Raw genomic sequence first — 15,109 nt, forward strand, 5'->3', positions numbered from 1 at the left:
CATCGCCCAGCCATCACCCCCAGCCCCAAAAGCAGCCTCCTTCCCCAGAGGTAAACTGAGTCCCAAGAGATGACAGGAACCCTTCCAAAGGGCTCTTAGGAATTATTTAATCCAGGCCATCAGGAGGCAGCCCTTGGCTGACAGCGGCTGCCTGGGAGAAGGGGAAGTTCTGGCCAGCAGACATCCGGCAGAGAGAAAAGAAAGCAGGCGGTGAGCAGAAGCAGGGGAGCCACGAGACTGTGGAGGACTGCCGGTGTCTCCTCAACCAGGGACGTTCTCCAAGCTCGGAAGAATCACCAGGCAGGGACCAAGCTCAGGAAGAGGGGTGCATGAAAACCACATGAGGCCCAGAGAGCCCCCATGGAGGGCGGTGGGGTGGGATCCAAGCCTCCTTCACTTGAGGACACTGTATTCTGAATCCCAGATGGAGTTCTTTCACTGGCTTCAACGCCAGGGCGCTGCTTGCAGGGGGCGGAAGAGGCATCTCTGGGGGACTGCCTGGAAGAAGCAGCCAGGAATCTTTACATGGCTGTGTTCTTTGCTCTCTCATGGTCTTGGGGCTCTTTTTCCTCCAGCTCCAGTCCCAAGTTGCTCTCTCCTTCCTTGGCTGCCTTTTTCTCCTCCTTCCTCTCCTCTTCTTTCCCCTGGGCATGTTTCTTCTCCCTCTTGTCTTCACTGTAGGGATACAAAGGCCCCAAACCATCATAAGAAACAGAGTCGTTCCTATTTAATGACCTATTTCAGCCAGCCCAGGTGATGAGTGTTTTAGAAGCAGTATTTTAGTGAATCTTCAAAATAACCGAGACTGGCCGGGCGCGGTGGCTCACGCCTGTAATCCCAGCACTTTGGGAAACTGAGGCGGACGGATCGCCTGAGCTCAGGAGTTTGAGACTAGCCTGGGCAACACAGTGAAACCCCGTCTCTACTAAAATACAAAAAAAATTAGCCAGGAGTGGTGGCGCGTGCCTGTAATCCCAGCTACTCAGGAGGCTGAGGCAGGAGAATTGCCTGAACCCAGAAGGCGGAGGTTGCGGTGAGCCGAGATCGCGCCATTGCACTCCAGCCTGGGTAACAAGAGCGAAACTCCGTCTCAAAAAGAAGAAGAAGAAGAAGTTGGGGGATAGAAGGGTAGATGAGTAGACAGGTGGGTGGATAGTGGGTGAATGGATGGATGATGGGTGGGTGGATGTATAAATGGGTAAGTGGTTAAAGGATGGATGATGAATGAGTAGATGCATGAATGGGCGGGTGGCGGGGTGGGTGGATGATGGGTGGATGGATGACTAGAGAGGAGTTATGTGAATGGATGGCTGCATGGAGGTTGAATAAATGAATTAGAAGATAAATGGATACACTGCAGGAAGGAGAGAATGAGGGATCCGTGGATGGGTGGATGGAGGATGAGAATCGGAGTATACATGGATGTGTAGATCAGTGAACTAATGTACAGGTGGACGGATGGATGGAGGAGTAGAAAAGGAGTGAGGAGAACCGATGGGTGCGTAGAGGGAGGGACAGATTAGTAGGTAGATAAGTGGATGAACTGGAGGAAGAAGAGAATGACATATCAATGGATGGGTAGATGAAGGATAAATGAGACTGCAGGTGGGTGGGTGGATCAATGGGCTAATGGGCAGGTAGACTGATGGATGGACAGTTGGAGAGTGAAGACCCCACAGTTGGATGGATGCATAGGTGGGTGGGTGCATCAATGGGTGGGTGGATCACTGGGCTAATGGGCAGGCAGACTGATGGATGGACAGTTGGAGAGTGAAGACCCCACAGTCGGATGGATGCATAGGTGGGTGGGTGCGTCAATGGGTGGGTGGATCACTGGGCTAATGGGCAGGCAGACTGATGGATGTGTGGTTGGAGGGTGAGGACTGCACAGGCAGACCAATAGATGGATGTATAGGCAGATGGTTGAGTGGATGGATGGAGGAATGAGCAAGGCAGAAAGGAAGCTACAGGCACAGGCACACAGGTGGGAGCCAGATCCTCCGTACACATCCTGGGAGTAGGTATCACACTTTACTGGGGCTGAGCCAGGTGTTAGACAAAGCCACCGCTCAAGTCCTCTCCCTCAGGCACATCTTGAACTTGGCTGAGAATCTCCCAGCCAAGCTGGTCACCTCCCAGCTGCCACTCTCCTACCCCTGTCCCCAAGCCTTTGCCCAAGACAGAGCCCCCAGCCCTGGATGGATGGGTGGGTGGGTGGGTGGATGGATGGATGGATTAATGGAGGGATAAATGGGTCAGTGGATGGATGGGTGTGTGGGTGGATGAGTGAATAGATGGGGGATGGATGGATGGATGGTGGATGGATGGGCGGGTAGGTGATGGATAGATGGGTGGGTGGGTGGATGGATAGGTGTGTGAGCAGATGAGTGGGTGAGTGGATGGGTGATGGATGGTGGGTGAGTGATGGATGTACGAGTGATGGATGGATAGGTGAGCGGGTGGATGGGTTGCTGAATGCATGGGTGGGTGAATGAGTGAGTGGATGGATGAGTGGGTGATGGGTGGATGGACGGTGGGTGATGGATGGTGAGGGATGGATGGGTGGGTGAATGGGCGAAAGGGTGAGTGGATGGATGAGTGGGTGGCAGGTGGATGGTGAGTGATGGATGGATGGGTGAATGGGTGGATGGGTGAGTCGATGGATAAGTGGGTGATGGGTGATGGATGGTGAGCGGTGGAGGTGGGTGAATGGGTGGATGGGTGGGTGGATGAGCGGGTGGCGGGTGGATGGATGGGTGAATGGGTGGATGGGTGAGTGGATGGATAAGTGGGTGATGGGTGATGGATGGTGAGTGGTGGAGGTGGGTGAACGGGTGGATGAGTAGGGGTGGCGGGTGGATGGATGGTGGGTAGGTGGACGAGTGATGGACATCTGCACCCCTGAGCCCTCTGTTGATGGTGGGTAGGTGGATGAGTGATGGACGTCTGCACCCCTGAGCCCTCTGTTGGAGCCCTTGTGTTAGGAGGTAGTGGGAAGTCATAGGAGACGCTGAGTCCAGGTGGCCCGCCCACACCTGGGCGTTGTACAGACGCCTACACAATCCTACACCACACTCTTCTTCCACAGGCGTTTTTTAGGCACCTCCTGTGTTCCAGGCCCCGTGCTGGGTATGAGGACACAGGCAGGACCAAAGCAAAGTTCCAGGACACGACTGGAAGGCCTCACGTAATGTCAGCGACTGAGGCGGTTCCGCTGGTGAGAAGCATGAATCAGACATGGAGTCAGGGGACAGTGTCAGGAAGGCTGGTGGCCAGGCCAGAAACCCCTGAGCGGGGACAGGGGGAGGAGGAGAGGAGCAGAAGGTACAGGACCGGTGGAGGCCCGGGGCAGGAAGGCGTTTGAGGGGGTCAGCAGAGTCAGGTCATCTGTGCACACCCATTCCCCGCCCGGAGTAGGGCTCATAGACCCCCGACGCCCTCACGCATAGTACCTCAGGTCCTGGTATAGGTTGGGCTCCATTCTGAACATGGCCTCCTCCTCCTCAGCCCTGCAGAGATAAAGAAAAGGGTGGGAGGGGGCGGGAGGGAGTGGCGGGGTGGGGGGTAAAGGGAAAGAGGTGGGCTCAGACTCTGTCGAAACCTCCCAGCCGGGGATCATGACCCCCAGAATGCAAGAAGGGGTGGGCTGCCGGGCTGGTTGTCTCGGGGAGAGGGGCAGGTGCAGGCCCCGGGTCTGGGCTCTGAGACTAGGGGTTCCGAGGAGCAGCAGGGAAATGGGAGACCTTTGGACACCGAGGCTGGTGATGCAGGGACCAGAGACGCTTAGGAAGCTGGGGACGGGGGCAGCGCTTTGGGCAGGGCCGTGGGGGCAGCGGGGTGGGGGCTGGCGCCCACCTGGCTTTGGAGCACCAGACGCGGTTGGCCAGCAGGACCACATAGACGATGAACAGGAAGCCGACCACGGCGGCCAGGCCCACGAGCCACGGCTTCAGGTGACGCTCCGTGGCTGCAGGAGGTCAGGGAGGTTGGACTCAGAGGAAGGACAGGACAGAGGACCCCTATTCCCCCACCACCCTAGCAAGGAGAGAGAGAAGGGCACTGGGGTGCTCAGACAGAGGGGATCTTGGAAAGGAATGGAGCTTCAGAGATCGGGATGCCGTAGCGGGGTGGGGGGTTTAGAGAGGGGACAGGGTACCTTACCAGAGTGGGAGGGAGGCTGAGGACCCAGAGAGGGGAGGGCCTTGTACACGAAGATGGGTTCTGAGGGGGCGAAGTTTGCAAATTATAAGGGGCGGGGCTTAAACGCAGGAGGAGGCTGAGTGGGAAGGACTTATGACAAAGGAGGGCTCAGGGGCGGGGTTTATAAAGGAGGAGGAGCTCGGAGGAGGAGGGGCTTGTGGAGGAGGCGGGGCCATCAGATGGGGAGGGGCTTGTGAAGAAGAGTCTCGGGGGTGGGATTTACAACACAAGCCCTCATGGGAGGGGCTTACAACAGAGGACGGGCTCAGGGAGGAGTTTATAGAGGAGGATGAGTGAGAAGAAGGGGCTTACAAAAGAGGAGGGGGCTCAGATAGGGAAGGGCTTGTGAACTAGGTGAGCTCAGAGGGGGAGGGGCTTATAAAGAAGGAGGAGCTAAGAGGAGAAGGGATGATAAGGGGAGGGTCTCAGAAAGGAGGGGCTTATAAAGGAGGCGGAGGCTCAGAGGGAGGGGCTTATACAGGAGGCGGAGGCTCAGAGGGAGGGGCTTATACAGGAGGCGGAGGCTCAGAGGGAGGGGCTTATAAAGGAGGCGGAGGCTCAGAGGGAGGGGCTTATAAAGGAGGCGGAGGCTCGGGGGGGGGCTTATACAGGAGGCGGAGGCTCAGGGAGAGGGGCTTATAAAAAGAAGGAGCCGGCTGGTCTTCGTGGCTCACGGCTGTCATCCCAGCAGTTTGTGGCAGAGGAGGGTGGATCACGAGGTCAAGAGATCGGGACCATCCTGGTCAACATGGTGAAACCCCGTCTCTACTAGAAATACAAAAATTAGGGCCGGGCGCGGTGGCTCAAGCCTGTAATCCCAGCACTTTGGGAGGCCGAGGCAGGATCACGAGGTCAACAGATCGAGACCATCCTGGTCAACATGGTGAAACCCCGTCTCTACTAAAAATACAAAAAATTAGCTGGGCGTGGTGGCGCCCGGGGAAACAGCAAAATTCTGTCTAAAAAAAAAAAAAAAAAAAAGGTGGAGCTCGGGAGGAGCGACTTCTAAAGAAGGTGGAGGATCAGGGGGAGGGGCTTATGAAGAAGGAGGTGCTCAGAGGGGAGTGGCTTATAAAGGAGAGGGTCTCAGTGTCTCAGAGGGGGAGGGGCTTGTAAAGGAGGCGGTGACTCAGGGGAGGGGCTTACTAAAAAGGAGGCGCTCCGAGGGGAGGGAATTATGGGGGGTGGGTCTGGGGGGAGGGACTTATAACGGAGGGGGTATTGTAAAGAAGGAGGAGGTCAGAGGGGAGGGGCTTGTAAAGGGAGATGGTCTCAGAGGGGGAGGGGCTTATAAAGCGAGCGGGTCTGAGGGGGAGGGGCTTATGAGGGAGTGGGTCTCGGGGGAGGGACTTATAACGGAGGGGGTATTGTAAAGGAGGAGGTCAGAGGGGAGGGGCTTATAAAGAGAGATTGTCTCAGAGGGGAGGGGCTTATAAAGGGAGATGGTCTCAGAGGGGAGGGGCTTATAAAGGGAGTGAGTCTGGGGGGAGGGGCTTATAAAGGGAGCGGGTCTGAGGGGGAGGGGCTTATGGGGGTGGGACTTATAACGGAGGGGAGATTTTTTTAAAGGAGGTCAGAGGGGAGGGGCTTACAGCAGAGGAGGGACTCGGGGAGGGGTTTATAAAGGAGGAGGTGTGAGGAGGCGGGGTTTAGAAAAGAGGGGGTTCAGATGGGGAGGGACTAGTGAGGAGGCGGGAACTCAGAGCGGGCCGAGCTCAGGGGGGTCTCAGCCTGGTGTGCTCAGAAGAGAAGGGCTGGAGAGGGGCGCGGCTCGGGCCCTTACAGAGGAGGGCAGAGCCCAGCGATGGGGAGGCGCCGGGCGGGACTGCAGGGCGCTGAGGAGGGCCTCCAACCCCCCCTTCCTCTTCTTCCTGCGCCCTCTCCTCTTTCTCGCCGTGGAAAGTTGGGAGATGGTGACCCCGTGACCAACTCCCCCACCCCACCACGCCCGCTCCCGCCCCCGTGCACCTACTCTGCTGGGCCTCTGCCGGGGAGAGGAGCAGAAACTCCAGCACCAGAAGGGACCCCAGGATCTCCATGACGGTCGAGCGAGCCATCAGCCAGCCAGCGGCGTCCCGGGTCGGCCTCCACAGGTTTGGTGTGGGCGAGGCCCTGCCGCCCCGAGATAAGGCGCGGGCGGTCCGGGGCGGGGGATGCCAGAGACCGGGAGCGGGGCCCGCCCCTGGCACCACCTGGTTGGGCATCCTGCCCTCCCCTGCCAGCTCCTGCCCCATCGCTCCCCCTCCGGGAGGCCAGACTCTAGACCTGTGTAACAATTAACTGGGGGAGTCCCTCCTCCCTGAACCCTGCCCTGGGGACCGTCAGGCTCAGGGCCACCCCCTCGCGATCCCTGCTGCAGGGGCTGAGCTGAGACGGCTCCCACATCCCAGCCCGGCCCAGGCCCCCTGCCACTGTGTGCACAGGGGAAACTCACAAATATGGCTGGAATATGTTAAGAAGGGTGGGCTTCCCGGGCGCGGTGGCTCACGCCTATAATCCCAGCACTTTGGGAGGCTGAGGCGGGTGGATCACGAGGTCAATAGATCGAGACTATCCTGGTCAACATGGTGAAACCCCGTCTCTACTAAAAATACAAAAATTAGCCGGGCATGGTGGCGCGTGCCTGTAATCCCAGCTACGCGGGAGACTGAGGCAGGAGAATTGCCTGGACCCAGGACGTGGAGGTTGCGGTGAGCCGAGATCGTGCCATTGCACTCCAGCCTGGGTAACAAGAGAGAAACTCCGTCTCAAAAAAAAAAAAGAAGGGTGGGCCGGGCGTGGTGGCTCACACCTGTAATCCCAGCACATTGAGAGGCCAAAGCAGAAGGATCCTTGAACCCAGGAGTTCCAGACCAGCTGGGGCAAATTAGTGAAGCCCCATCACTACAAAAATACAAAAATTAGCCAGGCTTGGCAGGAGCCTGCAGTCTCAGCTACTAGGGGGTGCTGAGGTGGGAGGATCAGTTGAACCCGGGAGTTTGAGGCTGCCACCCGCTATGGTCACACCAGCCTGGGTGACAGAGGGACACCCTGTCTCAAAAGAAATTTTAACAATAGAAATAAAGGCCGGGCGCGGTGGCTCACGCCTGTAATCCCAGCACTTTGGGAGATCGAGACCATCCTTGTCAACATGGTGAAACCCCATCTCTACTAAAAATACAAAAAATTAGCCGGGCATGGTGGCGCCTGCCTGTAATCCCAGCTACTCGGGAGGCTGAGGCAGGAGAATTGCCTGAACCCAGGAGGCGGAGGTTGCGGTGAGCCGAGATCGCGCCATTGAACTCCAGCCTGGGTAACAAGAGCGAAACTCCATCTCAAAAAAAGAAAAGAAAAGAAAGAAATAAAAAGAGTTACCAAGGCCCAGTACGGTGCACTCCTGTCATCCCAGCCCTCTGAGAGGTCAAGGCGGAAGAATCGCTTGAGGCCAGGAGTTCTAGACCAGTCTCCCCGCGCCCCCCATCTCTAAAATAAAAAATAAAAAACTGGGAGGCTGAGGCAAGAGAACCGCTTGAACCAGGGAGGCAGAGTTTGCGGTAAGCAGAGATCACACCACTGCACTCCAGCCTGGGCGACAGAGCAAGGCTCGGTCTCAAAAAAATAAAATAGGCCGGGTGAGTGGCTCACGCCTGTAATCCCAGCACGTTGGGAGGCCAAGGCGGGCAGATCACAAGGTCAGGAGTTCAAGACCAGCCTGGCCAAGATGGGGAAATCCTGTCTCTACTAAAAATACAAAAATTAGCCAGGTGTGGTGGCGTGCATCTGTAGTCCCAGCTACTCGGGAGGCTGAGGCACGGAATTCCTTGAACCCGGGAGGCAGAGGCTGCAATGAGCCGAGAGTTCACCACTACACTCCAGCCTGGGCAACAGAGTGAGACTCCATCTCAAAAAAATAAAAACATATAAATAAATAAAGAACTTAGCTGGGCACGGTGGCCTGCACCTGTAGTCCCAGCCATGGTGACAGGATCACTTGAGTCCAGGAGTGTGAGGCTGCAGCGAGCTACGATCGCACCACCACACTCCAGCCTGGGCAACAGAGCAAGACCCTGTCTCTAAAAACAAAAGAAATTTGAGTCAACTTTTTTTGCTCCGGGCTCGGCCGACTCATACAGGGCACTTCCTTAACACCCTGTGAAATGTGGCTAGTCTCATTGTGCACAGCCCGGGAGAGTGAAGGTCACGAAGCGGGTCTGATCTGGGATTTGAAGCCAGGTCCGCCTCACCCCCAGCTTATCCTGCCTCGCCCAGGGTCTTGGCTTCTGGGGACCCGCAAGCAGCCACAGGAGCACACAGGGGCAGGAAAGGTGTGCAGAAACCACATGCCCGTGGTCCACCTGCAAACCCTGCGGCTCTCACGTGGGGGTGCCCCGAGGGCTGATGACTGATGACTCAGGGTCCAGGCTCTCCTGTCCTCAACCTTGGTCCCTAGGCTGATTAGATAGAGGGCCCTGCCCGGGCGAAGGGGAGCCCCGCCCCAGCTGATACGGGAGCAGCCACGGTCCAGGCGAGTGGCAGGAAGACCCAGCTTCATCGCAGGGGTGTTTGTGGAGCACCTGCTGCGCCGCTGGCACTTCCTCTCTTCCAGAGGCCTGCGGATGACTGCTGAGGCCACTCAGCAGGACAGAGCTTACACATCCCAGCCCCAGGACGGCCACAGGTCTGCTTGAGCCAGCCAGGCAGGCATCTATTAAACTCCTACTGTGTACCCCATCTTCTGCAAGGCTTGGAAGGGAAGGAGGCCTCGGTGCTGTCTGGGAGCTCCTGGTCAGGACCATGCCCCAGAGACAGGCAGACCCAGCAGCCAAGGTGCGGGCTGGAGAAGATTTGGAGGGAGGGGAGCCCAGCGAAGGGGACAGGGTGGGACCCGCCTCAGAGATCCTGCCCTCCAAAGTCAGTAGTTGCCGGGGCATTTTCTGAGAAAAGGGCTCTGTGCTCTAAGACCTCGGCGAAGCCAGTTCACCGCTGCGTGCCGCAGTTTCCCCATCTGTTAAGTGGGGGTAATCAGTCCTAGCTTGGAGGATTAAATGAGATAATGCATAGGGAAAGCCTGCCCCACACAGCAGCAGGTGCGCGCTAAGCACTAGGTAAGGCTGGAGGTAATATCAATGTTTTCAATCACCCTGGTCTTCCTGGTTCACAGTTTGCTGACAGCTCGGCTGAGGCTGAGCCGGGCAGTCTCTGAAGAGTGTGAAAGTCGCCAGCGTCCAACCCCCGGAACCTGCCGGCTGGGAAGGAGAAAGCCATCCGCTGCGACCAGGCAGCTCGGGGCTGGCAGAAAGGGCATGTTCTGTCCGCATGACCGCCAAAGTGTCCAGAACCCGGGTCCAGGATTCAAGTTCACATCAGATTCCAGAAGGAGCTTCGGGACGGGGCGTCCTTGAAGGCAACGGAGGGACGGTGGGGCTCCGGGGGAGGCGGGGGTTCGGAGGGGGCCCCCTCGCCACCCCTGACAGTGTCCTCCTCCCCCTGCCAGGCCAGGGCCAGCTGCAGGTCCAGCCCCTCCAAGTCCTCGCCGGTCAGGCTGGGGCGCAGCTCCCGGGGGGCAGCCTCCTGGTCGGGCTTCGGGCCGAATGCCCAGTCTGAGGCAAGGGAGCTGGTGAGGCAACTCCACCCTTCTCTGTCCCCTCCCCGGCTAAGAGAAGCCCTTGGATCCCCGACCACCCACCCGGGGTGGCCCAGCATCCGCCAGGCCAGGTTTCGGTGGGGGCAGCTCACCGGCCAGGTCGTGGGCGAGGTCTTTGATGAGGTGCCCGACGATGGCGTAGGCGACGGCCAGCACGATCAGCGCGGCCAGCAGCAGGTACAGCACGTACCTGGGCAGGCGGATGGTGTCCAGGGGCGGCGGCCGGTACTCCTCGTACAGCGGAGGGGACGGGCTCCAGCCCTCGGCCTCCTCCCCGGCCGCCAGCCCTGGCATGGTGTCCGCCCGGCACCGGGGAGGCCCGGAGGTGACCCACACAGCGGAAGTATTAAGGGGCTTTGAGCTAAGAGGATTGGGCGGCCGCCCCACGGCCACCATCTGCCTGGGTTAACCACACTGCCAATCACTTCCGCCCACCGGCAGCCTACCTGCTCAGCTCCAGCCAGGACTCTGCCACCTGGAATGCCCTGCCCAGATTTCCTCACGGCCGGTTCGCTCTCTTCATTCATCTTTTTTCTTATTCTTCTTTTTATTGTTATTTTTTGAGATGGAGTCTTGCTCTGTCGTCCAGGCTGGAGTGCAATGGCGCAGTCTCGGCTCACTGCAACCTCTGCCTCCCTGGTTCAAGTGATTCTCGTGCTTCAGCCTGCTGAGTAGCTGGGACTACAGGCATGTGCCACCACACCCGGCTAATATTTGTATTTTTAGTAGAGCCAGGGTTTCAGTATGTTGGCCAGGCTGGTCTCGAACTCCTGACCCCATAATCTGCCCGCCTAGGCCTCCCAAAGTGCTAGAATTACATGCATGAGCCACTGTGCCAAGACTTTATTACTTTATTATTTATTTTAATTTTTTTAGATGGATTTTCACTCTTGTCACCCAGGCTAGAGTGCAATAGCAAGATCTTAGCTCATTGCAACCTCCACCTCCCAGGTTCAAATGATTCTCTTGCCTCAGCCTCCTGAGTAGCTGGGATTACAGATGCCTGCCACCATGCCTGGCTAATATTATTCTTTGTGACAGAGTCTGTCTCCCTGAGTGCTAGAGTGCAGTGGTAAGATCATAGCTCACTGCACCCTCAACCTCCCGGGCTCAAGCAATCCTCCCGCCCCAGCCTCTGGAGCAGCAAAGATTACAGGTCCTCCCCACCGTGCTTGGCTCTTCATCCATTCATGGAATATGTATTGAGCAGTGACTGTAGCTGGACACTCTCTCAGGTGCTGGGACACAGCTATGAATAAGAAAGACCAGGCCGGGCACTGTGGCTCATGCCTATAATCCCAGCACTTTGGGAGGCCGAGGAGGGCGGATCACCTGAGGTCAGGAGTTCGAGACCAGTCTGGCCAACATGGTGAAACCCCTTCTCTACTAAAAATACAAAAAGTAGCCAGATGTGGTGGCGGGCACCTGTAATCTCAGCTACTTGGAAAGCTGAGGCAGGAAGGAGAATCACTTGAACCCAAGAGGCAAAGGTTGCAGTGAGCCGAGATCACACAATTGCGCTCCAGCCTCAGCAACAGAGCAGGACTCCATCTCAAAAAAAAAAAAAAAATAGGGTTGCCAAGGCATCACTGAGGAGGTGACATTTGAACAAAGACCTGGAAGAAGGGAACCAGCCATGGAAGAGCCAGAGGAAAGAAAGTTCCAAGCAGAGGGCATAGCCTGTGCCAAGGCCCTGGGGCAGGACTACGCCTGGCATGGTGGCGGAACAGTGAGGTCCTGCAGGGCCATGTAGACCGTGAGGAAGACTTGGGCTTAGACCCTAAGGGAGGTGGGAGCCATGGAGGGTTGTGGGCAGAGGAGGGACAGGTCCTGACCTAGGTGCTCACAGGTGGCCCCTGGTAGCTGCTTTGCGGGGACAGACTGGAATGAGGTGGAGGGCACTGAGCTGGTCCCAGTGGGAGAAAAGCGGGCAGATTTGGGATTTACTTTTATTTCTATTTATTTATTTTGAGATGGAGTCTCACTCTGTTGCCCAGGCTGGGGTGCAGTGGCATAATCTCGGCTCACTGCAATCTCCGCCTCCCAGGTTCAAGCGATTCTCCAGACTCAGCCTCCCAAGTAGCTGGGACTACAGGCGTGTGCCACCGCATCTGGCTAATTTTTTTTGTATGTTTAGTAGAGACGGGGTTTCACCATGTTGGCCAGGCTGGTCTTGATCTCCTGACCTCAGATGATCCACCCGCCTCCGCCTCCCGACCTCCTGACTCCAGGTGATCTGCCCCTGTCAGCCTCCCAAAGTGCTGGGATTACCGGCGTGAGCCACCGCACCCAGCCATTCTTTTTATTTTTTTGAGACAGGGTCTTGTTCTGTCACCCAGGCTGGAGTGCAGTGGTGGGATCTTGGCTCACTGCATCCTTGACTGCCCAGGCTCAGCCATCCTCCTGCCTCAGCCTCCCAAGTAGCTGGGGCTACAGCTCCGTGCCACCATACCTACCTAATTTTCTGAGTGTATTTTTACAGAAACAGGGTCTCACTCGGTTTCCCAGGCTGCTCTTTTTTAAGTCCTGGGCTCCAGCGATCCTCCTGCCTCAGCCTCACGAAGTGCTGGGATTACAGGCATGTGTGCCACCACACCTGGCCTTGGGATAGATTTTTCTTTTCTTTTCTTTCTTTTTTTTTTTTTTTGAGGTGGAGTCTCACTCTGTCACCCACCCAGGCTGGAGTGCAGTGGCACAATCTGGGCTCACTGCAACCTTCGCCTTCCCAGTTCAAGCGATTCTCCTGCCTCAGCCTCCTGAGTAGCTGGGACTACAGGAGCACGCCACCACGTCCAGCTAATTTTTGCACTTTTAATAGAGACAGGGTTTCACCACGTTGGTCAGGCTGGTCTCCTGACCTCGTGATCCACCTGCCTCGGCTTCTCAAAGTGCTGGATTACAGGGGTGTGTGCTACTGCACCTGGCCTTGGGATAGATTTTTCCTTTTTTTTCTTTTTGAGATGGAGTTTCACTCTTGTTGCCCAGGCTGCAGTGCAATGGCACAATCTCGGCTCATCACAACCTCTACCTCCCATGTTCAAGCGATTCTCCTGCCTCAGCCTACCGAGTAGCTGGGATTACAGGCACGCACCACCATGCCCAGCTAATTTTGTATTTTTTTAGTAGAGAAGGGGTTTCTCCATGTTGGTTAGGCTGGTCGAACTTCCGACCTCAGGTGATCCGCCCGCCTTGGCCTCCCACGGTGCTGGGATTACAGGCGTGAGCCACCATGCCTGGCTGGGATAGATTTTTCATTGACCAAACCTGTGTTTTTAGACTGCCTGGGATGGCGGTGTCCCCATTTGCTGAGTTAGGAATACCGCAGAGGAGAAACCCAGAGAGAAACACAAGAAATTCCAAGCAGCCGGGGCCCGGGGAGCCAGGACAAGGCAGTATCAGGTGGTGGTGAGGGAGACGGGTTCAAATCCCAGCTCTGCCCGTCACAGCACAACCTCTGCTCTCCGGGGTTCTCTGAGCTTCTTTCTACAACAGGGTTGGTAAAATTTCCTGGGGTGTTGGGAGGAGGAAATGCAATGATGTGTATAAGTGTGAGACTTGGCTGGGCTCAGTGGCTCACGCCTGTAATCCCAACACTTTGGGAGGCCAGGGCAGGTGGATCACGAGGTTAGGAGTTCGAGACCAGCCTGGCCACAATGGTAAAACCCCGTCTCTACTAAAATACAAAAATTAGCCAGGCACTGGGGTGGGTGCCTGTAATACCAGCTACTCATGAGGCTGAGGCAGGAGAATCGCTTGAACCTGAGAGGCAGGGATTGCAGTGAGCGGAGATCGAGCCACTGCATTCCAGCCTGGATGACAGAGTAAGACTGTATCAACAATAGCAGCCAAAATAAAAGCGTGAGCCTGGCGGGGCGCGGTGGCTCATGCCTACAATCCCAGCACTTTGGGAGGCCGAGGCCAGGTGGATCACGAGGTCAAGAGATCGAGACCATCCTGGTCAACAAGGTGAAACCCCGTCTCTACTAAAAATACAAAAAATTAGCTGGGCACGGTGGCACGTGCCTGTAATCCCAGCTACTCGGGAGGCTGAGGCAGGAGAATTGTTTGAATCCAGGAGGCGGAGGTTGCGGTGAGCAGAGATCGCGCCATTGCACTCCAGCCTGGGTGACAGAGCCAGATCTTGTCTCTATAAAGAAGGGGGTGCCGGCTGGGCGCGGTGACTCACGCCTGTAATCCCAGCACTTTGGGAGGCCAAGGTGGGTGGATCACCTGAGGTCAGGAGTTCAAGATCAGCCTGGCCATCATGGTGACACCCATGTTTAAAAGCAAAAAAAAGAAGAAGAAGAAGAAGCCGGGGTGCCCTTGTATATTTGAGTTTTGTTTTTTGTCACAATAAAGTTGATTATGAAAACAGGCTGGTGTGGGTTCATGGGGACAGACAAGCACATTTAGGTCGGGGGGCTCAGGTCCTCCACGGTTAAGAGTGTGCTTGCGGTCCCTGCTCTTGCTCCCGGAGCTGCAGGAGCCTGTGCCCTTCATTTTGCAGTGCTGTGGGGCATCACTGGCAATATGTGAGATGAGTTTCCGGGCAGCTAGGGAGATGAACCGAACTCCGCGTCGCTGTGAGTAACCAGGTCCAGGTGCTCACCAGCCACTGCATCTGGGCTCGTAGGTGTGTCATCCTCCAGCTGCATCAAGAAGTCCGGCAGACTTGAACTCCTGACCTCGGGTGATCCACCCGCCTTGGCCTCCCAAAGCGCTGGGATTACAGGCGTGGGCCACCAGGTCTGTCCGGGTATCATTTATTTACACACTTAGCAGCGTATTCACTCATTAATGCGTCAATTCCAACCTTATACCATGTTTAAATAATCATTCATTTATCTACCGTTCATTCAGACATCCACGCATCCATTCATACACAGGTTTATGCTGTTTACTTGACAGAAGATTATGAGGAAGCAAGGAAGGGCTGTGTCTCGGTCACCCCGTCATCGTCTGCCCCAATGCCATGTGTATTGGCTGACACGTGACAGGCCCTGAAACATTTTGTTTTTAAAAAAAAAAAAAAAAAAGAAGTCCGCCAGAGGCGCGCTGGACACCAAGGGCTTCCCGTCTCCGTGGGTCGCGCTGGGCAGTACGGAAACCCCGTCAAACATGGCCCCCTCCAGGGGCGCCCCGGCCCGCGCCGCCAACGGTCCCGTGCCCCCAGCAGCTGCTCCAGCCTCACGCCCCCCCTGGTGTCCCTGCGGGGTTGGCCTCGTTCTTCGTGGCGATGCAGGCGGGCAGCGTACCGGGAGCCGACACAGGCACCGCCTCTAGGTC

At 56.7% G+C, this 15,109-nt stretch overlaps 2 protein-coding genes across 2 annotated transcripts; both read right to left on the reverse strand.

Moving 5' to 3' along the window:
* Positions 1-70: 70 nt before the first annotated feature.
* On the reverse strand, positions 71-6,300 carry SMIM24 (small integral membrane protein 24). The gene is made up of 4 exons (XM_002761593.7): positions 6,173-6,300; positions 3,856-3,967; positions 3,453-3,509; positions 71-675 (listed from the first exon to the last, which is right to left on the reverse strand). Exons 1-4 carry the CDS (start codon positions 6,255-6,257, stop codon positions 522-524), a joined length of 408 nt encoding a protein of 135 aa, XP_002761639.2. The 5' UTR covers positions 6,258-6,300; the 3' UTR covers positions 71-521.
* A 566-nt stretch (positions 6,301-6,866) lies between these two features.
* Positions 6,867-10,124, reverse strand: SMIM44 (small integral membrane protein 44). The gene is made up of 2 exons (XM_078361532.1): positions 9,916-10,124; positions 6,867-9,779 (listed from the first exon to the last, which is right to left on the reverse strand). Exons 1-2 carry the CDS (start codon positions 10,115-10,117, stop codon positions 9,538-9,540), a joined length of 444 nt encoding a protein of 147 aa, XP_078217658.1. The 5' UTR covers positions 10,118-10,124; the 3' UTR covers positions 6,867-9,537.
* Between the last annotated feature and the right edge of the window lie 4,985 nt (positions 10,125-15,109).

This window comes from Callithrix jacchus, chromosome 22, assembly GCF_049354715.1.
Source record: "Callithrix jacchus isolate 240 chromosome 22, calJac240_pri, whole genome shotgun sequence".
In the NCBI taxonomy this organism is placed as follows: Eukaryota; Metazoa; Chordata; class Mammalia; order Primates; family Cebidae; genus Callithrix; species Callithrix jacchus.

Coding starts and splice junctions, on each gene's coding strand:
- SMIM24 (XM_002761593.7), bottom strand. CDS start 6,257: ATGGCTCGCTCGACCGTCATGGAGATCCTGGGGTCCCTTCTGGTGCTG. Junction 3,968..6,172: donor CCCGGCAGAGGCCCAGCAGA/GTAGGTGCACGG, acceptor GACCTCCTGCAG/CCACGGAGCGTCACCTGAAG. Junction 3,510..3,855: donor GTCTGGTGCTCCAAAGCCAG/GTGGGCGCCAGC, acceptor TTATCTCTGCAG/GGCTGAGGAGGAGGAGGCCA.
- SMIM44 (XM_078361532.1), bottom strand. CDS start 10,117: ATGCCAGGGCTGGCGGCCGGGGAGGAGGCCGAGGGCTGGAGCCCGTCC. Junction 9,780..9,915: donor CCTCGCCCACGACCTGGCCG/GTGAGCTGCCCC, acceptor CCCTTGCCTCAG/ACTGGGCATTCGGCCCGAAG.